This window comes from Simochromis diagramma, unplaced genomic scaffold (genome assembly GCF_900408965.1).
Source record: "Simochromis diagramma unplaced genomic scaffold, fSimDia1.1 OVJJ01000344.1, whole genome shotgun sequence".
Lineage (NCBI taxonomy): Eukaryota > Metazoa > Chordata > Actinopteri > Cichliformes > Cichlidae > Simochromis > Simochromis diagramma.
In genome coordinates this window covers 9,745,712-9,765,881 of record NW_024387375.1, presented here as the reverse complement: position 1 = coordinate 9,765,881, position 20,170 = coordinate 9,745,712, and the positions used below count along the sequence as shown (strand labels likewise).

Below are 20,170 nucleotides of genomic sequence, written 5' to 3'. Positions count from 1 at the left end.
GATCTTCTTCAAACTTCACAACAGTATAGCACAGTGGTGCAGGCCTTGAATCTATGAAATGCTGTGCAGTATTTCTGGTGAGAGTGAAGTTCAGATGTTTTGAGCCATGCTGTCACACCTCCAAGCTTAAACCTACTGCCTCTTTAAATTATTACGAAATGTGTCGTCAAAGTTTTGAGCAACTTCTTTTTAAAGGGAAATGAGCTATTCTTCTCTGTCTCCACACGTCTGGATTTCAACATGACAAATGAGCTCATTCGGAAAGACGTCCGCTGGACGCGAGTCAGCGGCGACATGCTCTTGCTGACCATTTAAAAATCTAATCGTCTAAGTGACTTGTTAGTATTTAACGTATTCATTTAATCAGTGGCAGGGAGACTCAATCCTTCATTTCAGCTTTGGCTTTTATTGATGTTACGTCTCTTATGTTTGCAACAGTCCTACAGAAATGTAGTACCCTGAAAAACAGCCTGTGATTCAGTAGCTTATAGAACCACTTTAAGCAGCAATAACTTAAGACTGGTTTATTTGCTTGTGAGCCTCAGTCTCTCACGTTGATGTGAAGGGATTTTGGCTCACTCTTCTTTACCAAGTTTCTCCATTTCATTGAGATTTGCAGGGAATTGTTTATGCACAGCTCCCTTGGGTCTTTCCACACACATTTAACACGGGTTGAGGTCTGGACTTTGAGTGGACTGCAACACCTTGTTTCAGATTTAATCCTGAGGATTGTTGTCCTGTTGCACGTCTCAAATGTGGCCCAGCTTTATCTATCAGACAGATGCATACATTTGAATCAAGAATGCTTTGGTATACAGAGGAATTCATGGTCAACTCGTGGTGCTGTGGCTGCAAAACAAACCCAAATCTTCACCCCTCCAACAACATGTTTGACAGTTGGTATGAGGTGTTTGTGCTGATATGCTGTGTTTGTTGTCTCCAAATGCAGCGCTGTGCATTATGGCCAAACATCTGTACTTTTTCCAAACTTAAGGAATGCTACCACGTTGCTTGTAGTGTGAAGAGCCTTTCTCCTGCCTGCTCATCCAAAGAAGTCATACTTGTTCAGCCTGTTTTTGATTCTATCATCATGAACTTTAACATTTAACTTGCTAACTGAGGCCTGGAGATTCTGAAGATATTGGATTGTTTGCAGGTTCTAAAGATTTTCTGCAGTCTGAGCATTGCTTCTCTGACCTTGAGGCGAATCTGATGGGAAGATCATGGCACGGTTTTAATGCAAAATACAAACTTCTGCTTTCATGGAATTTTTCACACTTGTGGTTGATGAATTATTCAAGTGCACTTCATTAGCAGCACTTGGCTGTTACTTACCCTCTTAATTCCTTTGGAAGTGGTAATGGTGTACTTAGTTTTTCACAGGACAGCATAAAGTTCTGTGATAGCATGACTGTATTTTTTTCCCAGCAAGAAAATATTTTTAATTCATGTATAATTTTTTTAATTGAACGTACTATCTAAGCCTTTTGCAGATTCAGCATACCCCAACTGAGATTTATGATTTTGTGGCAGGCTGATGGCAGTCAATTTTGAATATAATGTTTGTTTGTTTTTTTTCATGCCTTTTTATCTTAATATAAGACAATCCACATGTACTGTTTATTGGTTTGGGTAAACCTGCAGTCAACTGAGACTGAAAAAGTCACTTGGATAAGTGACTAAACATGAAAAGAACGCATGAAGAGAATCAACTTTTTGGGATTTTCTTACCTGGATAATCGAGCATGCATCAACACATCCTTACTGTACGTTTCCTGTGACTGCTACAACATGTACACATTCAACCCCAATACTGTGGTTTAAAATTTGCATGGCTTGAATACACCCTGACAAAAGAGTCTTCTTCCTCTCCAGTTTTGTAAATGAACAGAGGGAAATCTGGCTTCACAAATACAGAGGAGAGTGACTCGAGAACACAAGAATGAGCACGTCGTTCTTTCCTTATCACTACAGTGACATATTTTTCCACAATATCGGATTATAGCCAAAATGAGTTTTAACAGAGAGAATAGATATAAACGCCATGAAGAAGGAATCCATGTGGGCGTGACTCACCAGCCACAACACCTGAGACAAAAGTACGTAATGGGACTTTTTGGGTGATAACAGAGTCCAGCTTGACAAAACAGACATTTGAACCTGGTTCAAGTGCCTAAAACAACAATTTGCACAAAGACTGGTAAATACATGCATGATAATTTAGCGTTTTCTGCTTTGTTTTTCTGTTCCTTATTTTAAGTCTTGGCTGTTTCTTGTACTTAGTTACCTATTTATATACTTGTTATCAATTATACAATCATTGATTACATAGTTGCACTGAAAGTTTATCTTCTTCTTCGTCTTATCTTCTGCTTCATCCTGTGGTGGAACATATTGTTACAAGAATAACTTTAGCCTTTATGCACTTCCTATTTCTTCCTGTGTCATCTTTGTGTTATAGCGATGACAAAGCTACACATCAGCATATTTTTTAAAACAATACTTTTCACATGAAACACACATAAGTTGACTTGTAATCAGCCAATGAAAACCAGGTTCACTGTCTCAATATGTGGAACTAGGGACAAAAAGAAGTGAGAGCCACTGGTCACTTTGGAGCTTTGCCAAATTTATATCCAAACTTCGACACACTCAGTGGGAGGCATCTTATCTTTTATGATGACAACCTGGTGCTGAGCAGGACACAGCAATGTTTACAATGGCACAATACAATTAACAGATAAACCTCATAGAAGTTCAAACAAAAATGATAAGAAGTGACACCTCCAGTCATGTCCTGTCACTCTTTTTAGTACAGACCAAACACCTGCCATTGAACTCAGTGAGCTGCAAACACACTCAAAGGTGCTGGACTATGGCAAGTTCTCTGGTTGAAGCCCTTATATTGTTAGAATTTTCCTCCTGGGAATTAACTGTTGCTTAAACATGGTTACCTGCAGTTAAACATTCACTGCTGTGAACAAGCTTTTGCCCCTTTTGTGATTTTTTTTTTTCCAGATTTGTCACATTCACATGTTTCAGCTCATCCAGCTAATTATAGTATTACACAAAGTTAGCCTGGGTAAATGCAAAATGAAACCTAATAACTGGTTTTGCCACCCTTGTCATTCCTGCCAAGGGTGGCAAAACCAGAACTGCAATTAAGTGCAAGTAACTGGTAGTGACACTTTCATTGTGGAGGAGTTTTGACCCATTTCCTTTCAGCCATGCTGGCAGACTTTCAAGCATGAAGAGCTTATTTATTGTCATGCAAAATCGTGGTCAGCAGTAATTTTTTTACTTGAACTTTCCCATGGATGCCATTTTTTTGCCTCTTTCTTGTTGTTAAATCGTGAACTCTGACCTTAAATGGGGAAAGTGAGGCCTACAGTTCTTTGGATGTGGTTCTGGGTTCTTTTGCAGCCTCCGGGATGAGGCATTTTGGTAAGCTGGCCACTCCTTATCATGTCCACCACTGTCCCAGGTTTTCTTAATTTGTGGATAATGGCTCTCAGCGTTGCTCACTTGAGTCCCAAAGCCTCCTTAATTTTATCAGACAAGTTCTATTTACGTGTGTTCTTATAGTTTTCTCCCTTAATAAACGATATCATTGACAATTAAAAACTGTATTTACTCTGGTTATTTTTGTCAACTATTACTTCTTGCAAGCTTTTTAATTCAATTGAATTTGACCATTGGATAGCAATTTGAATTCAATTACATTTAATTTATATGGCACCAAATCACAACAGCAGTTCCCTTCAAGGTGCTTTGTATTATAAATGAAAGGCCCTAAAATAATACAGAGAAAACAGAGAAAACCCCAATGATCAGATGACCACCTATAAGCAAGCACTTGGTGACAGTGGGAAGAAAAACATGCCGTTTAACAGGAAGAACTGTGCTGCAGAACCTGGCTAAGGAAGAGGCGGCCATATGCCATGACCGGATGGGAGTGAGGTGTGAAAAACAAGACAGAAGACGCACTGTGGAAGAGAGCCAGAGATGAATAATAATGATGATGAAATGCAGAGAGGTGTATAAACACGTAGTGAGTGAGGAAAAAAAAGATGAGCGAAGCATAACTAGAGAAGGATGGTCACCTGATCCTAACCTAACTATAAGCTTACTCAAAAAAGAAAGTTTTAAGCCTAATCTTAAAAGTAGAGATGGTTTCTGTCTCCTGAATCTAGACTGGGAGCTGATTCCAAAGAAGAGGGGCCTGAAAGCTGAAGGCTCTGCCTCCCATTCGACTTTTAAATACTCTAGGAACAACAAGTAAGCCCTCAGTCTGAGAGCAAAGTGCTCTACTGGTGTGACATGATACCATGAGGTCATTAAGATAAGATGGGACCTGATGATTATTCAAGACCTTGTATGTGAGGAGCAGGATTTTATATTTGATAGTGGATTTAACAGGGTGCCAATGAAGAGAAGCCAATATAAGAGAAACATGCTCTCTCTTTCTAGACATTGTCACTAATCTTGCTCCAGCATTTTGGATTAACTGAAGGCTTTTCTAGGAGTTTTTTTTAAATAGAAAAAATAGTAATAATGAATTGCGTTATGCAAGAGAGCTAAATGCTATATAACCCTGTGGAACTCCATAATCAACCTGTGTGCATGGAGAAGACTGCCCGTTTACATGAACAAATTGGAGTCTATTAGACAGATGTAATTCAAACCACTCAAGTGCAGTACCTTTAATACCTACAGCGTGTACTAATCGCTGTAATAAAATATTATTGATGATGAGCTCTGAAACCTCTGCAGATGATCAGTTTTAAAACCACTCTTTCAAGATTTTATGAGTAAAAAGAAAGGTTGGATATTGCTCTGCAAGTAGCTAAGACAGTCAAGAGATGGCTTTTTAAGCAATGGTTAATAAAGAAAGGTTTATCATTTTTAATTAATGCCTTGTAGGAAAAGGTAGTGTAAGGTAAATGTGATAAATATGCAAATATGAAAAAATATGAAAAAATCACGATGGTTTTCACAGCACTGCAACTGCTTTATTTTTTAGGTGATTTTAAAACACCCACTGAAAGCAACAGCGTTGTAACGTCTGTTTAAGAAACCAGACACGTGATGCCGGCTAAAGGCGCGAGACGTTAGCTGTCGCTGGAGTCGCTCCCTTTGTTCGTGCAGGTGGCGCAAGACTCATTGCGCGTGCGTGGCAGTTATACGGCGTGTAACGTGTGCAGCAGCTCGCCGCTCCGCTGCAGGTAGGTACGGGACAGATAAGCGGTGAATTCGAACCTAGCAGCACGGCGTTTCCTTAAACCTGCTATTTTCCCGGCAACAGTCCGTTTCCCAGCTCTTTGTTATCACCGAGGAGCAGCACTTTGCCATGGCCGAGTGGCCAACTTGTTGATGTTGTCGCACTTGTTTCGTTTTTCATTCAGGGTAAGTTCAGTTTGTTTATAGTTTTATTGCTTTATTCAGCAGCTAGCGACTAAAGGAATGTTTTTTAAAAAGTATTATTCCCACTGGGGAATTATCGCGATATGAATTTGACCTGCCGTGTATAACAATCAATTCTAGCTGCTGAGATATAGTAGCTTGTTACTACATTTGTGTAGTTTTGTTATTATTCGTCCAGGCGCACAGATGTCCCAGCAGGGGCTCCTGTGGTGCTAAAATAAGCAGCTGTAAGGAGTCACGAAGGCTGGTAGCTGTGTTATTTGTGGTGCTGGAGTAAGACATGTCCTGTGTCCTGCACCTCAAAGCCCCGGCGACTGGTGCAGTCAGTGCACTTATTAAGCTCGTCTGGTGTGATAACATCAGATCAGTTGTATCCCCTTTCCTGTTTCTCTTCATCATTTTAAATCAAATTCCTTAAAAAAATACTCTCACGTTACATTACGATAGTTAAATAAACAAGAACGTACGTGCCCTCGAGCAAGACGCTGTCATCATTATCCACTCATGTTGTATGCGTCCCAGGACTCTGATGATTTATGGGGCACAAACCAGGTGAGAATATTTGTTCAAGCATCTCTATGGAGTTTGTAGAAAATTATGAAGTTTAGGAGATCATACAGAATGAAGCCAAAAACGCACCATCCCAGTCTTGTGCCAAAAACTGATTTCCAGTGTTTATCTAATAGTCTGCACTCAACAGGATTTACAGGTGTTGCATATAAAACAAACAAAAAATACTCGTTTTGTAAGTATCTTTGTGACTCTGCGTTATTGTATATGCTCTGTGTTCTACATTATAATCAATTCAGTCCTTTCAGCTACTTAAAATATATTTATATAACCGTTATGTTATATTTGTTGCAATTTCTGCTGCCCCTATTGGCCTGATCCCTTTTGAAAAAGACATTTTTGATGTCAGTGAGAGTTTTACATTCATAAACAATGGAAATATAAAAGTTGATTTGCCAAAACTTGATGGCAGACAGTTTGGCTTAAAATGGCTTGATATCATTCACTAGAGATATGTTTGACAAATGTTTATAGGCCAAAAAATCGTTTATAACAGTTTAAATACTGACAGTCACTTTTGGCAAATACCAGAAATCACCTTTTTGGTAGACCACACAACAACAGCTTTTACAAGTTCCCGTCCATTATGATACTGATGCTGTGGGCATCTGCAGTGATCTGGCTCCAGTGGTAAATTAATATGCTTTATTTTTCACTGTGAGGAAGAGACTGGGAATTTGTGTAAGACTGCCGCTGCAGATGGCTGTCCTTCTCCTTTTTCCTCCTCTCTCTCGCGTGTGTGGCACTGACAGTGTCCTCTGTGGGGCATCTGTCAATCAAAACAGCCACACCTTTAATTCCAACATTCAAGCAGTTTAGGATAGTTTAAAAAATCACCCACTAGGAAAACTATCTACAGAGAGCAACACATTTTGAAAAAATCAGGCTGTAAATATGCTTGTCAATGCTGTAACGTTACAAATTTTAACATGGAGTGTATTGGAACTGACTCCCTTTCGGTGCCAGGTTGTAGTAGCCATTAAAGGAAATACAGTTTTTGTTACTTTGGTATTTGCCTTAATTTTCAGCTCCAAAGGTTGCCCCTGGTGTCTTTATGGGTTACACTGAGTTGGACCATTTGATAGCAATTTAATTCAGTTTTATTGTTTAGCAGCAAATCACAACAACAGTCACGTCATTGTAAGGTAACAGACCTTACAGTAATACAGAGAAAACCCCAACTGTCATATGAGGTCCTATGAACAAACTCTTGGTGACAGTGGGAAGGAAAAACTCCCTTTTAACAGAAAGAAACCTCCAGCAGAACCAGGCTTCACAAAGCAACTGGAACAAGATTAGGTGAGGAAGACAGGAGAAAAGACACATTATGAAAGAGAGACAGAGATGAATAATAATTGGCCCCTAGCAGCCTAGGGATACTGTAGCTTAATTAAGGGGGGGCCCAGGGTCATCTGATCCAACTCTAATTTTAAGCTTTATCAAAAAATTACTAAGAACAATCTAGTGTTTGCTTGATTGTTTGATATAGTTATGGTAAACAGATGGGTACTTATTTAGCTTTTCTACTCTAAGTGATCGCTTTTTACTGTTAGCCACGTTCAACCAGCTGCTTTTTGCTATGCCTTTTAAGCACCACACTCTGATGGATGCGTCAGGAGCAATTTGGGGTTCCCTATCATGCCTAAGAGTGCTGACTAGAGGCACCGGAGCACAAACTACTGACCCTGTGATTAATAAACAGCCTGCAATACATCATGTGCCCCAGGACAGACACCCTTAATAGTGACCTTTTTAAAAAAAGGAATAGTATGTTCTCAGCAATCAGTTGTTTCTATAAATCTGTCGGCCATGCTGCAGGAGAGTACAACGTTTCAAGACCAAAGAGTCATACTGCTATGTCAAAGCAACTTAAAAAGCTGTTTAAACATTCTTTAATAAATCTGCTGTTAACCATGATAACTTCAAAAACATCTTGTTGTAAATCGTATTTGAAGTAAGCAAAGCAAGTAAAAGATTATAAACGGTATGAAAAAACGATATAAAAAACTGCAGATGTGAGGTTTATAACTTGTATTTGTTATGTCTCTCTAGAATGTGCATAACTGTGCTCGGATCCAGTAAAAACAAGTTGTCATATTGCTGACGTAATAACCAACAATCACTTAGACAGACTATCTGCTTCAGTCGCCACAGGGCTTTGACATGGCTGCTGTGTTTTTAGTGGAGATTCCTTTCTGCTAGGCACTGTTTGAGCCTCTGTTTTGTCTGCCGGGTAGCAGATTAACATAACTCTGTGTTGGAGCCGCAGAGTTAGAGAAGCAGAAAACCTGGTAGACAGAAAATTTAGGGCTGAAGTTGTTTATCAAATGAAGTTAAGTGGCCCTCAGCATTATCTCACTGAATAAACAAGCACAAGCTTAATGGCAGCCATCATAAACATACCAGCCAAATTGGTGATTTAATGTGAATGTCTCAAAATAAATCGAATGTCTTTGTCCTGAGTAGGTTTTAAAAAGATTACCGCCAATGTTTCCAAAACTTGTTGTGCAATTCACAGCAATTGTCACAGATGCACTGGGTGATCGGTCAGTAAAGACTTTTTTTTTGTTTCTGTTCTCTTTTTGTGCTTTACTGACTCTGCTTTCACCACATCTGCATTTCCATCCCCTCTGCAGCACAAACACATGACTTCAGCAACCATGGGGCACAGACTAATTGCTGCTTACCAGCCTGTTGAGCTTTTGCTAAGCTTTTTTTTTTTTTTTTTGCCCAACACAAGTTGTGCACCAAGACGTTACAGCTACTGGAGCTCAAGATCAGTAAAAACATGTTATTCTCACAACATTAAATGTGACTAATAGCGGCTCAAGAACAAAAACATGCATCAGAAAAATATTTATGCATTTCTGGGGTATTTTTACATTATCAGTGAGTCATTATTATTATAACAATATATGTGCTGAAGGACAAAAGCAAGAGAGAAACTATTGTGAAATGTCGTTCAGCTTGCTTGCTGTTATTTTTTTTCTTTGATTAGTTCAGCAGCTTGGCAAAGTTTGCTGTTGTGCTCATCAAAGCATTCAAACAGACAGAAGGAAGGTCCTGGGTTAAATCACCATTTAGAGCCTTTCTGTGTGGAGTTTGCCATGTTCTCTCTGTCTGTGTGGCTTTTTTCCTATTTGTTAAGGAGATGACTCTCTGATACTGTTTATCTGCTCTAAATAGTTTTTGTTCAGTTTCTGAGAATCACCTTGTTGGTGCAAAAGATACAATTTTCTAAAGAAATTGGAACCAATGACACACCTTTGTGGCAGTCTGCTCATAACAAAGTGCCTAAAAAGGGCTAAGTTGTCTGTTTTGCATAGACACAACACTGGTTGATCCATTGAGTTATGCACATTTTTTATGCTTGAAAGACTCACAGATCAGTGTTATGTAGCTAATGACCAAAAACATTCCTTTGATACTGGTCAGGTACAAGGATGGACTGGAAATGAGTAAAAAAAAAGCAGCAAGCGTCGGAAAGTCTGTTGTAAAGAAAGCGGTGGTGCAAGACTTTTGGACTGTTCTGCAATTGATGAGTGTATTAGTATTAGTAAGCCCCTCACCCTAAACAGAAGTCAATTTTAACATGTTTTGCTCTCGTAAGTCAATTAAGTAAGAGTGATGATTCAGATTAATCATAGAAGAAAGAATTTTGGTGTTTCAAAATTTTAGTTTCAGTGACCAGTGCCCTACTGTCCTGGCACTACATTTATTTCATCAGACCTCTTTTGTGCACCAAAGAGCTGACACACAGTAAAGTTGTAGGAAATATTGCATGACCTTCTCTCTGTATATCTAATGACATACTTACAACAACAACATCGTTAGCCTGTTTTTGATTGCAAGATACGGCAAATTATGAGAATGCCATCTGTTATCAGCTGCAGTCTTGTCCACTTCATTAGTGAAAAATGTGGTATAACGCTTTGGTTAACTTAGGCCAGAAGGGGACTTTCTACACAAGCCTTGCAGTAATGTCTTTGTTTGCACTACTGAATGTTTAAATGATTTGTATAGTTATGTCACATGCAACAAGAAACACTTTTATTATCTTTGTGACCATATGGCAAGTAGTGCGGTTTTGATGGAACACCAGCTTTGCTTATCACCCGTCCTCTTTATGGTGCAGCTGATTAGTTTAAAGCGTCTCCTGTCTCCTGTCTTCATGCACCGTATTAGCAGCGATAATTATCGCAGTCTGTTTTTTTCTAATCCACAATAGAGGGCTGTGACCTGAATGTTGATCACATTGATATGTGGAAGGTTTGTGTGTTTCTGTGTCATGCTATTAGTTTGTACAGTTGATTCTTGTACTCCTACTGCGCTCCTGAATTTACTCTGTTTTGTTTACTGTAGATTTGCTCCTGATTGCTAGGTAGGGCTGCAGTGTGCGTCTGCAGACATGTGATTGTACTGCGCGTATACTCATGTGTGATACTAATATCGATTTCCTGGCTCGTCATTTTGTTTCCCCAATTAACTACAACCGAGCACGGGAGTGAATGAGGGGCAGCGGGCATGAATCATTGATTAGGGTCTCCAGGGACTTTAGAGATCGGAGATGGGAAAGTAATTGGACTTTAATTGTGGCCTGCTTGCTGTCCTCTCCTCTAAATCTCCCTTTTCTGTTCATTTAAATGATAGAGAGATAGCCTTCCTACATGCACAGCAGTATAACTCTTTATGTCACCTTATCTGCCAGTTTTAATTAGGCATTCTGTAGGTCAATGTTTCTAAAGCTCACCAGCTATGAAGCTTTTTTGTTTTTACTGGTCACGATTTTGTGTTTCACGTGTTTTAACTTTTACATTCTTTTATTTATTTTGTAGGACTTCTTCTTCTTTGGAAGGTTGGCTATTCGACCCCTGGCTGCTTCAGTCTGCATGCCAGATATCCTTAGGTAAAATACTAACACCAAGTTGCTCTCCATCATAGCTTGCATGTTAGATAGAAAGCACTTCAGTAGGAAAAAGCAGAGAATAAAGCGCTTGTGTGAATTGGTGAATGAGGCACATAGTATAAATCGCTTTGAGTGCTTAGGTAGAGTAGAAAAATGCTATATAAGAATCGTCCACGGTAACATATCCATTATCTCTTCTCTCCAAATGTCTCTTTGGAGTTTTATCTGTGGATCAGACAGAAACATACATTAAGAATAATAATAATAGTAGGAACACCACGTTTTTGATTTGTATATAACATTATTTTAATATAAAATTTATGTCGGACATGTTTGCACATACAAATCAGACATTTGTTGGCTTATGACGTTTTTCTTCTGTCTCCACTTACTCCTAGTAGAGATTTCTGCCATATTACACATCTGGTTAGTGACTTTGTGTCTCTAGTTCTATTCTTGGCCTAAACACCAAAACCAAACAATGAGTTTAAAACACCTCGTAAATTTCTGTAACACTGAGAGGAACCTTAAAGTTCTGCTGGTTTACATTACACAGTCATGTTCATTTTTCATAGTACCGCAATAAAAACACATGCAGAGCCTTAAAGCAGTAAGTGCACTCTCCAGGTTACGTGGTTTAAATATAAGCTGGGCTCTGCTATCAATCATTACTTGTGATATTGACGTAGTTAGAGTTACCTTGCATTACCTTAATCAAAGTTCAAAGGTCCTGACACCATATCCACATGCAGAATAATCATTAATGAGTCTAGGTGTCATTTGATTTACGGCTTTGTTATGATGAATTATTAATCTCCTATATTTGTCCTGAGTGTAGCAGTCACATTCTTGCAGTCATGGTTTATAAATAACCTTGTGTAACTTGCTCAGCTCAGCCCTTTGGCAGTCCTCAGGGTGGAGAGTATGCAGCAGGGTGTTTGTGAGGGTGTGTGTATCGCAAAGAGAAAGTGTCCCTGTCATTAACTGGTCACATTACGTGAGTGAGCAGGGCTGTGGGTGTGTGCCTCTAAAGGCTTTATTTTTGCAGCACACAGCATGAAGGGGAATTAGCTCAAATGGTAGAGCGCTCGCTTAGCATGCGAGAGGTAGCGGGATCGATGCCCGCATTCTCCAACAAGTTTTTTTTTTTTTTTTTTCAATCTGGATTAAATACTTTTAAAGGTAAGAGTTTTCTTTACTATTAGCAGTGAAAACAGTATCTGTATTATTTCTGTAATTCTTTTTTCCTCTCCTGGTAGTGCAGATAACCTTAAATGTCAGCTTATCTTTCCATTTACATTATAACTTTGATGGAAAAAAAATTACAATAAAGACGACAACATATCAGGATTTGGTCTCAAAATCTCTAAATAGTCCAATTACTGCACCATTTAAATGACTGAATCTTTTCAGGAAGGATGTAAAGAGAACGTGTATTGAGCAGGTTTATGTTAGCTTCACATGTACTAGGGAAGTTCAGTGAGTGAAGTTTTGTTCGTTTAAGTTAGTGTTTTTAGTAATATTTCCTTATACTGATAAACTAATAGGTCATTTTAGAATAAATGGAGCACACTTCTTAAAAAAGGCACCAACTCAAGAGACTGAACCAGTGTTGTGTCTACATGTGATAGAAAATTTCATAAAGCACCAAAATTGTTTCTTTAAACACTTTGTTTCTAGCCTGTTGCAAAAACTCATAATTTACTCCAATTTCTTTGGTTGAATCTATGAGAAATGTCAAAGATTGAAAGGCATAAAATAGTATTAATGCACCAATGAGGTGATTAGTAAAGAGCTATTAGTTCAAACTAGTGTTCACTGTGTCCTTAAAAAATGTGAGTAAATTGGACAGGTGGAATTGGCCTAAATAAACTATCTAAAGCAGATGACCAGTATATGAAGGTCATGTCCTTAAAGGTAATGTGTGTAAAATCTCAACACTAGGTGTCAGTAGATATGCAAGCTGCCACCTGCTCATATGCATTTTTAATGGATTTATTTTCAGTTTATGAGAACGCATCATTTTGCTCGAAGACCTAATTACACACTAATCAGTATATATTTGTGAGTACAACATTTTTTTTTTATTAAATAAATAAAAATAAGCTAAAAAATTACTTTCTGTGCCTTAAAGAAACAGTGAGTAAAGGCTAAGGCCTGAAATGAAAATCAGTGGTAACAGGTGTTATAGATTGATGATACCAATTCAATTTCTGGTTCAAAGTGTCAATATGCACAGAGGAGATCATGAGACAGTTACAACAGTGAGTCTCTACAGCCATATGTAAAACACAGTGGAGGCTCTGTCATGGTTTGGGACTGCATTTCAGCCAGAGGTGTTGGAGATCTTGTTAAAATTGATAGAATTATGATCACAGAAAACTACCATCAGATTTTGATCCATCATATATTACCATGTGGAAAACGTCTTATTTAGAATGGCTTCATTTTTCAGCATGACAGTGAAACCAAACACACCGCCCATGCAATGAAACACTATCAGTCACGGATTGCCTTTCCCACTGTCACGGTCCGCTGATGCAGACCTAGTAGGGATTGTGGTGCAGACCTAAACACGAACAAACAAAGGCATGAAACGGAAATCTTAAGAAAAAGCGAGCCGATTTATTGTGGCTGATAAAAGCATCTAAGCAAATGCAAAAACTTAAGGGCAACCTAAACTGGGAAAAACTAATACTAGTAATAATAAAGAAGTTACAAGAAAACTCCCTAGGAGAGTTCAGGCTGAGTTTCGTCTTTATATCGAGTATGCTTGTCCATGTTTTCACTAAATCACAACATCTAGTTCCCATTTTTCTAGAAACAATTTTTGACATGAGCCCTGAACATGAATAGATCAGAAAGAGCTTTTACTTCTATTTGCCCCCTATTCCAAAACCTTTTAAAAATAATCTGGCTTTATTTGATATATGAATCATCTCCACCACAATACTTATCCTAAAAGGTGCAGATATTCAGCATGGGAATCAGTGGTTTATTGGCCTCTCACATCTCAGCTCTTACTTTGAAACCAGTGGTTTGCTTGCTAGGGCTTGTAGGATCCAGGATGTGTGCTTCTCTTTCTCTATACTTACCGTATTGTCTGAAAGATTGCGGTACTGCTAAAGAAGGAAAATGTGGCAATGAGCTGATTAGTTCTTTTGTAAAATGAATTATAGCTTAGCTTTCATGTTACTGCTTGTCCTTGAACTGTTCTGTTAATATGAACTATGACACAACACATGTCACAAACAGGAGCTACTGCTCAAACTATTACACATTTCATTGTGTTTTATTCAGGTCAGGCTCTGCGAGGCGTCTAAAAGCAAGCCTGAACATAAAGATGAGTAATAGAGCCTCCTCTGTGGCAAAAGCAAGAGCCCTAGGACCATGACTGTTTCTGCGGTGCTGCAGTTTAGTGCGTTTCATGAAAATCAGACTTTATTTAACATGAAAACAGCTACAGACTTAATTCAGGGTCTTTATGCTTCAGGTTAGCCAAGAATTTTGGCTTCAAGGCCTTCTGCGGAGTTGATTTTCAACCAAATTACTGATCTGAAGTACGTCGTGCATGAGTCATCAGCAGATAAAACAGACTGCAGAGCACTCCTCAACAACGTTTTCTATTCATCTTCGCAGATAAATGCTCAGTGGTCCTTTGGCACACTGCTCCCTTCACCTCCTCTCCCTCAGTTTCTGTGCCAGGAGTTATAAAATTGTGCGTCACTTCTGTTCACATCTGCGCACCCACAGAGAGGAGTTCACCTAAAACACTTTTTTTGAACACATCCAAAGACAGTTTTTTAAGCAGCTTTGAGAGATACCTGACATGTACACACTCTGGCACACAAGCACAGACGCAGGCTCGAGGGTGTTGGTTGGCTTGTTGGTTGGTTGGTTGTGAAATGTAGTGAGTAACAGTCTGAGGAAGCACCGGGCTTTGGAGGAAGCGTCTTAGGCAGATCACTTACTCAGCTGCCTGCTGCCATGAGGGAAGTGGATATGACTGATGTTGGAAGGCAGAAGAATATTTAAGATCATTGATAAGTCTGTTTGTGTATAGCGGGCGTGTTCCAGACGTTGCGAAATGTGAGTGGGAGATCAGACAGTCTGCAGTGGTTTTCATTTCCAAACTTGACCAAACGTCTTGGTCTACACTTGTCAGAAAATGATGGAGAGATTAAATGATTATTTCACTGTAGCACCTATTTTGTTGTAGTTCTTACAGTCTGTCGTATGTATTCGTAAATACAAAGTGAGCCCTTTTTACGGTGAGCACACCCAGGAGATTATTAGGTTTCAAGTCGGGTTATGAGGTATTTGTCAGAGATACTAATAAGCCCTTATAATAATTAGGATTATACTTTAAAAATATGATTAACTACAAGTGTTTTTTACAAACATGTGGTTTAAAAAACTGCAAAAACAATCTTTTCTTGCTCACTGCTGCTCCAAAAATTTATCAAACGTGGCTTTCCTGCTTTTATGTTAGATACTGCATAGTTTGCACTAAATTGTCTGTTCAAGGCTTTTAGTATGAACTAGTGTCAAATAAAAAATACCTGAATGCACTTGTCCAAATAAGAAATACTGAAGGTCCTGTGTTCACAGGGCTCAAGGTGACTGCTTTTGTGTAATATTGGAGGATATCACACAAACGCAGATCTCTTGTGCCCTCTGGTGGAGAGTTGTCCTCTCTCTAGTTCATCCATTTGTTTTCTTGCATATTTTCTGTTTCATTTGTCTAATCGTGGCATGCTATAGAAACATTGCTTTCATGTGTTTTCCCAGTTAAATCGACAAATGGGAACAATAGGAGTCTGTCTTCTAGGTAAGGCTGTGTGTGTGTGTGTGCCGTTACATCCAAAACAAATGTTGATTTTTTGCCTGTACGGCGAAATAATCGATGATGTGATGTGATGGCACTCGTCCATCCACTCCTCTTAGAATTTAGTGAAATTTGCACACAGTGATCACCTAATGGCTTTTCAGCCAAACTGTGTTCAAGGTCAAGGTTATACACGAGCAGGAGAGAACTGCTCCTCCTACAGTGTTGGCCAAGCTGAATATGGCTGTTTGTGTGCCTTCCTGGATTAGTTTGTACACCACAGACAACTAATAATAAGAAGACCTATAACGTTCTGTCTGTACTCCATCAAACACAATAGCTCGGTAATCGTGTTTGATCTCGAGCAAATCTTGCTACCAAGTCTCACCTGTCTCTCTCTCTCTCCTCCAGAATGTGAAGATGCCAGATTCTTTCAGCACCATCCCCACAGAAGCCCTCGACTCAAAAACTTCCTTAGTGGACCTGCTCTCACACCCTACAGAGCTTTACCCAGCAGACAGCTTCATTAACGCTCTCAGTAACATCAGCAGTGTTAGTGGGGCGGTTAACCCTCGCTGCACCTACAAGGAAGACTTTAAGCGCATTTTACTTCCTGCTGTGTACACCATCGTCTTCCTGCTTGGGATTCCTCTGAATGCCACCGTCATACTGAAGATATGGAGGAAGAGGTCCAATTTGTCCAGAAACAACATCTACATGCTCAACTTGGCCATAGCCGACTTTCTGTATGTGATGTCACTTCCTTTACTCATCTACAACTATGCGAGTCATGACTACTGGCCCTTTGGGGAGTTTACCTGTAAGATGGTCAGGTTTCAGTTCTACAGGTGGGTTCATGGTTGATTATTGGCTCTTGATCTGGGGTTTTTTTTGGTTTTGGTTTTGCCACCAGCACAAATCTTCTTTTGGTGGAAATATCTGGAAATAGTCCTCAGTAGGGGTATTATTGCCAGATTGTGTGCTGGAAAAACAATGAGCACAATCATAGGAAACACTGTGGGGGAGGCGGTTTCAGCTTCTGTTAGATGATGTTAAAAGCACTTTAGGAACACACTGACAGCTCATTCCTCTTTGGATAATCTCTCAAGCTCCTCCAGATTTTATAGTCCTGTGGTCTTCAGTTCACCATACAGTCACTAATGGTTACTTTAGTCTTCAGGAAGTCGTTTTTCACCAGGAGCAACGTATGTTTTGAGTTGACAAAGGGAAGACCCAGTTTTGCTGCTAATTCTTGCCCTTCTTTCTCCAAATATAAGCAGGGTCTCTTGTTTTTTCTGAAATAATTCTGTTATCATGTGAAAATAGAAACGAAAAAAATAGTTTAGAAATGCTATACTGAAAGTCCCTTGCTCTGTTAAAAAAGCACTTTTTTGAAGAAAAACTTTGCAGAAAATACAAATGGATTGTGATAATATTCAGCTCAACAACATTTTCTTCTCTGTGTTCCTGTTTCAGTAATCTCCACGGCAGCATCCTGTTCCTGACCTGCATCAGTGTGCAGCGTTATTTGGCCATTTGCCACCCTCTCTCGGTGTGGCACAAGCAGGGCGGTCGCAAGATGGTGTGGTGCGTCTGCGGATTGGTATGGCTGGTGGTTGGCTCCCTGTGCGCGCCAACTTTCCACTTTGCAGCAACAGGGCAACAGCGCAACCGCACCGTGTGCTACGATTTGAGCACGCCAGGGCGCTCGGTAGACTACTATCCTTACGGCATGGCTCTGACGTGCCTCGGCTTCTTGCTGCCTTTCATAGGCGTGATGGTTTGCTACTGCAAGATGGCCTTCATCCTCTGCCGCCCAGTGTCCTACCAGGGCGTCTCCATAGCGCCTGGGGATAAACGAGACAGGGCGGTGAGGATGATCATTATTGTAGCTGCGGTGTTCTGCGTAAGCTTCCTCCCGTTTCACCTCACAAAGACTCTGTACCTGGTGGTGCGCACCTTGCCCAATGCTCCCTGCACAACAAGAAACTTGTTCTCAATCATCTATAAGAGCACCAGACCGTTTGCCAGCATGAACAGCTTTCTGGACCCGATTCTGTTTTACTTCACGCAACCACGCTACCGCCGGAGCACCAGGAGGTTTGTGCGCAGAGTCACCACTCTAAAGAGCCAAGGCAGCAGCGTGTGAGCGAACAGTGCTCCTTGAAGCCTTGTTAAGATTTAAAACACAGAGATGGATTCGTTTTCTAACCTTGTTTTTCTGAGGTTCCTTCTCTTATTACAGTAAACTGTTGTCCTTGAGGCTTTCAGCTATTAGTGACTAAAAAATGTGTTTAATAACTGTCTGAAGAAGCCATCTGAAGTGCCATATAGAGACTCAATGCAGTGTGAATGGAAAATGTTGACAATGTCCTGCTTGCATTGTTTTGAACTGGGAATTATTATCACACTGACTGTCAGTGTATTTGATTGTGCAAATTCATAGATTTTGGTTTATAACTCTGAATGGGGAATACTGTAATCCTCTACTGAAAACGTCCTGCACTGTACATAAGTGATGTTTACTTTCAAGCTCCACTGCACTGCTTTTTTTTTCTGAAACCCCCCTTTTTTTGCATTGTTTAACACACTGTGACATGTACTTTAAATTGAAACTACTGAATTATTGGGGAATTTTAGTATCTATGCGAGGTGTTACGATAGAGATGCATCGTGCTGGAATGAGATGCAGTTGAGGAAAGGAGAAAATAGTTCATTTGAACTTGCTAGGATAAAATCCTCTCTGGCACTGTTTTTTGGTGGTGTTTATGCTTGCATGTTGAATCTGCATGAAGCACTAGTCTGAGGAAAGGAACTGAAAGGTGGGGTTGGGGGTATACTTTGCAAACAGAGGCTGCAAAAAACAGAAGTTTATGTTCACTGATTTAAAAGTGGAGTATTATGCGTTCCAATGAAGGTCTGTAGCTCTGTTTTTCCTTGAAAGTGATGCGTTTCTACATTATCCATGTCGTAATAGCTGCTGTTGCGGGTTTTAACCACTGGATGGTGTGCGCACGCCACTGCTGTAGCCCCACTGCCTCTGTCATAATAGGTGGGGTTTTTTTTGCCTGTCCCGTTTGGATCTTTAGCCATCAGAATTGTTGTCTGAAGGCCAAGAAAGATGCCAAGCAGATTTACTTTACCGAATGGATCATCTGTCATAATAGTATTGATGTTAGCATGTATCAGATCTTACAGTCACAAATAAAACATCGTCAAGAAAACCGTTAAATGTGCAGCTCACAGCGCGCTGATATAGGCCGTCAGTTGCTGACTGATCTCTGTCTTGTACTTATAAATTCTGCAGCAAATGAAGGAAATCAGTTTAAATTATATTTTTAATTCAGTTATTTTTTTTAAAAGTCATTTAAAGGTAAAGATAGAGGCAGATTGTGGAGTTAAGGGCATTAAATTAACTCTTTTCAGTCTAACTGGGATTCCTGTACATATGAAATGTTTAGTACTTAGCACTGCTTTGTTGTGATTTAGCTGTATGACGTAGGTTGTCAGCTGCGTGACTTAAAATGTTCATGAAATGAACATAAATGTAGATGGCATGTGCCTGCATGTACATATGTGTACTTTGATGTTTACTGTAAAAATGTGCCCTGTGTTTTACATGTCATACCTGCCTTTCATAGTGAGCACCTTTGTCATGTTTTTAAACAGTGAGTCTTTGCCCCGTGACGAGCTCTTGACAAACAATGCACTTACCGTGGAGTGAAATAAACGTGATTAATAATTTTGTGACAGTCGTGTTAACCAGAAGATTTCAGAGTAGCCAAACTCATATGTTACACTAGACTTTGCCAGCTTGAGACCAGTATGTTGTTAAATTCTGAAATGACAATGTGAAAAACGGCTTTCAACTCGTATTGCTCTGAAGCTCCTGTAACAGGTTAACACTTTAAGTATTTGTTGTATGTGTCAGTCTAATGTGAATGTGCAGCTTTGACCTCAGTATGAGGTGGTGATGTGCTTCAGTTTCCTAATGTGTGCTCGTGTGTATCTGTGCATAGTAACAATAGTCATGTAATATGTGTGTGTTGTACTTTAGAAAAAGTGAATGTCACAGTCATCTATCATCTATTGAGACCCAGATGTCAGTATTAGTTAGAAGAGTTATTTTGATCAAATTCCCTAACAAATGAATAATGGGAATGGTATTTTATTTTTATAGACATGTAATTATGTTGATAGAAAAACTAAAACTGAAGTTTTTTTTGTTTTTTGTTTTTTTGCTGTACAGATGCTTAATTTTCTGTGTTGTGTTTCTGATTGTTGCCATGTCGTACTAACTGAAACTATTAAAAGCCATGAAAAACACGATGTTTTCACAATCATATATTAATACTGAGGGAGTAGACTGTGTTGCTTCCTTTTTTCCCATTTTTTACTGTAGTTTAACTTCAAGCGTTCAGTTTAGGCAGAACTTGAATTCA

General features: G+C 39.5%; 1 protein-coding gene and 1 non-coding gene across 7 annotated transcripts; both read left to right on the top strand.

Annotated features, from left to right (window-relative positions):
- Nucleotides 1-5,104: 5,104 nt before the first annotated feature.
- LOC120719724 (P2Y purinoceptor 3) lies at nucleotides 5,105-19,044 on the top strand. 6 transcript variants are annotated; one of them, XM_040009156.1, is made up of 5 exons: nucleotides 5,232-5,406; nucleotides 10,830-10,900; nucleotides 15,692-15,731; nucleotides 16,140-16,576; nucleotides 17,205-19,044. In XM_040009156.1, exons 4-5 carry the CDS (start codon nucleotides 16,149-16,151, stop codon nucleotides 17,875-17,877), a joined length of 1,101 nt encoding a protein of 366 aa, XP_039865090.1. In that variant the 5' UTR covers nucleotides 5,232-5,406; nucleotides 10,830-10,900; nucleotides 15,692-15,731; nucleotides 16,140-16,148; the 3' UTR covers nucleotides 17,878-19,044. The 6 variants fall into 6 exon arrangements, with proteins under 6 accessions (XP_039865092.1, XP_039865089.1, XP_039865090.1 ...); XM_040009155.1 differs by lacking the exons at nucleotides 5,232-5,406; nucleotides 15,692-15,731 and adding an exon at nucleotides 5,170-5,225; XM_040009154.1 differs by lacking the exon at nucleotides 15,692-15,731.
- Nucleotides 11,962-12,034, top strand: trnaa-agc. The gene has a single exon. It is a non-coding gene; the product is annotated as a tRNA-Ala (tRNA).
- Nucleotides 19,045-20,170: the final 1,126 nt, after the last annotated feature.

What these genes read in the sequence shown, in the direction of transcription:
- LOC120719724 (XM_040009152.1), top strand. Translation starts at nt 5,374, where the DNA reads ATGTTGTCGCACTTGTTTCGTTTTTCATTCAGG. An exon ending in TGTTTCGTTTTTCATTCAGG is followed by an intron (nt 5,407 to 16,139) that starts GTAAGTTCAGTT and finishes TCTCTCCTCCAG; the next exon opens with AATGTGAAGATGCCAGATTC. An exon ending in GTCAGGTTTCAGTTCTACAG is followed by an intron (nt 16,577 to 17,204) that starts GTGGGTTCATGG and finishes TTCCTGTTTCAG; the next exon opens with TAATCTCCACGGCAGCATCC.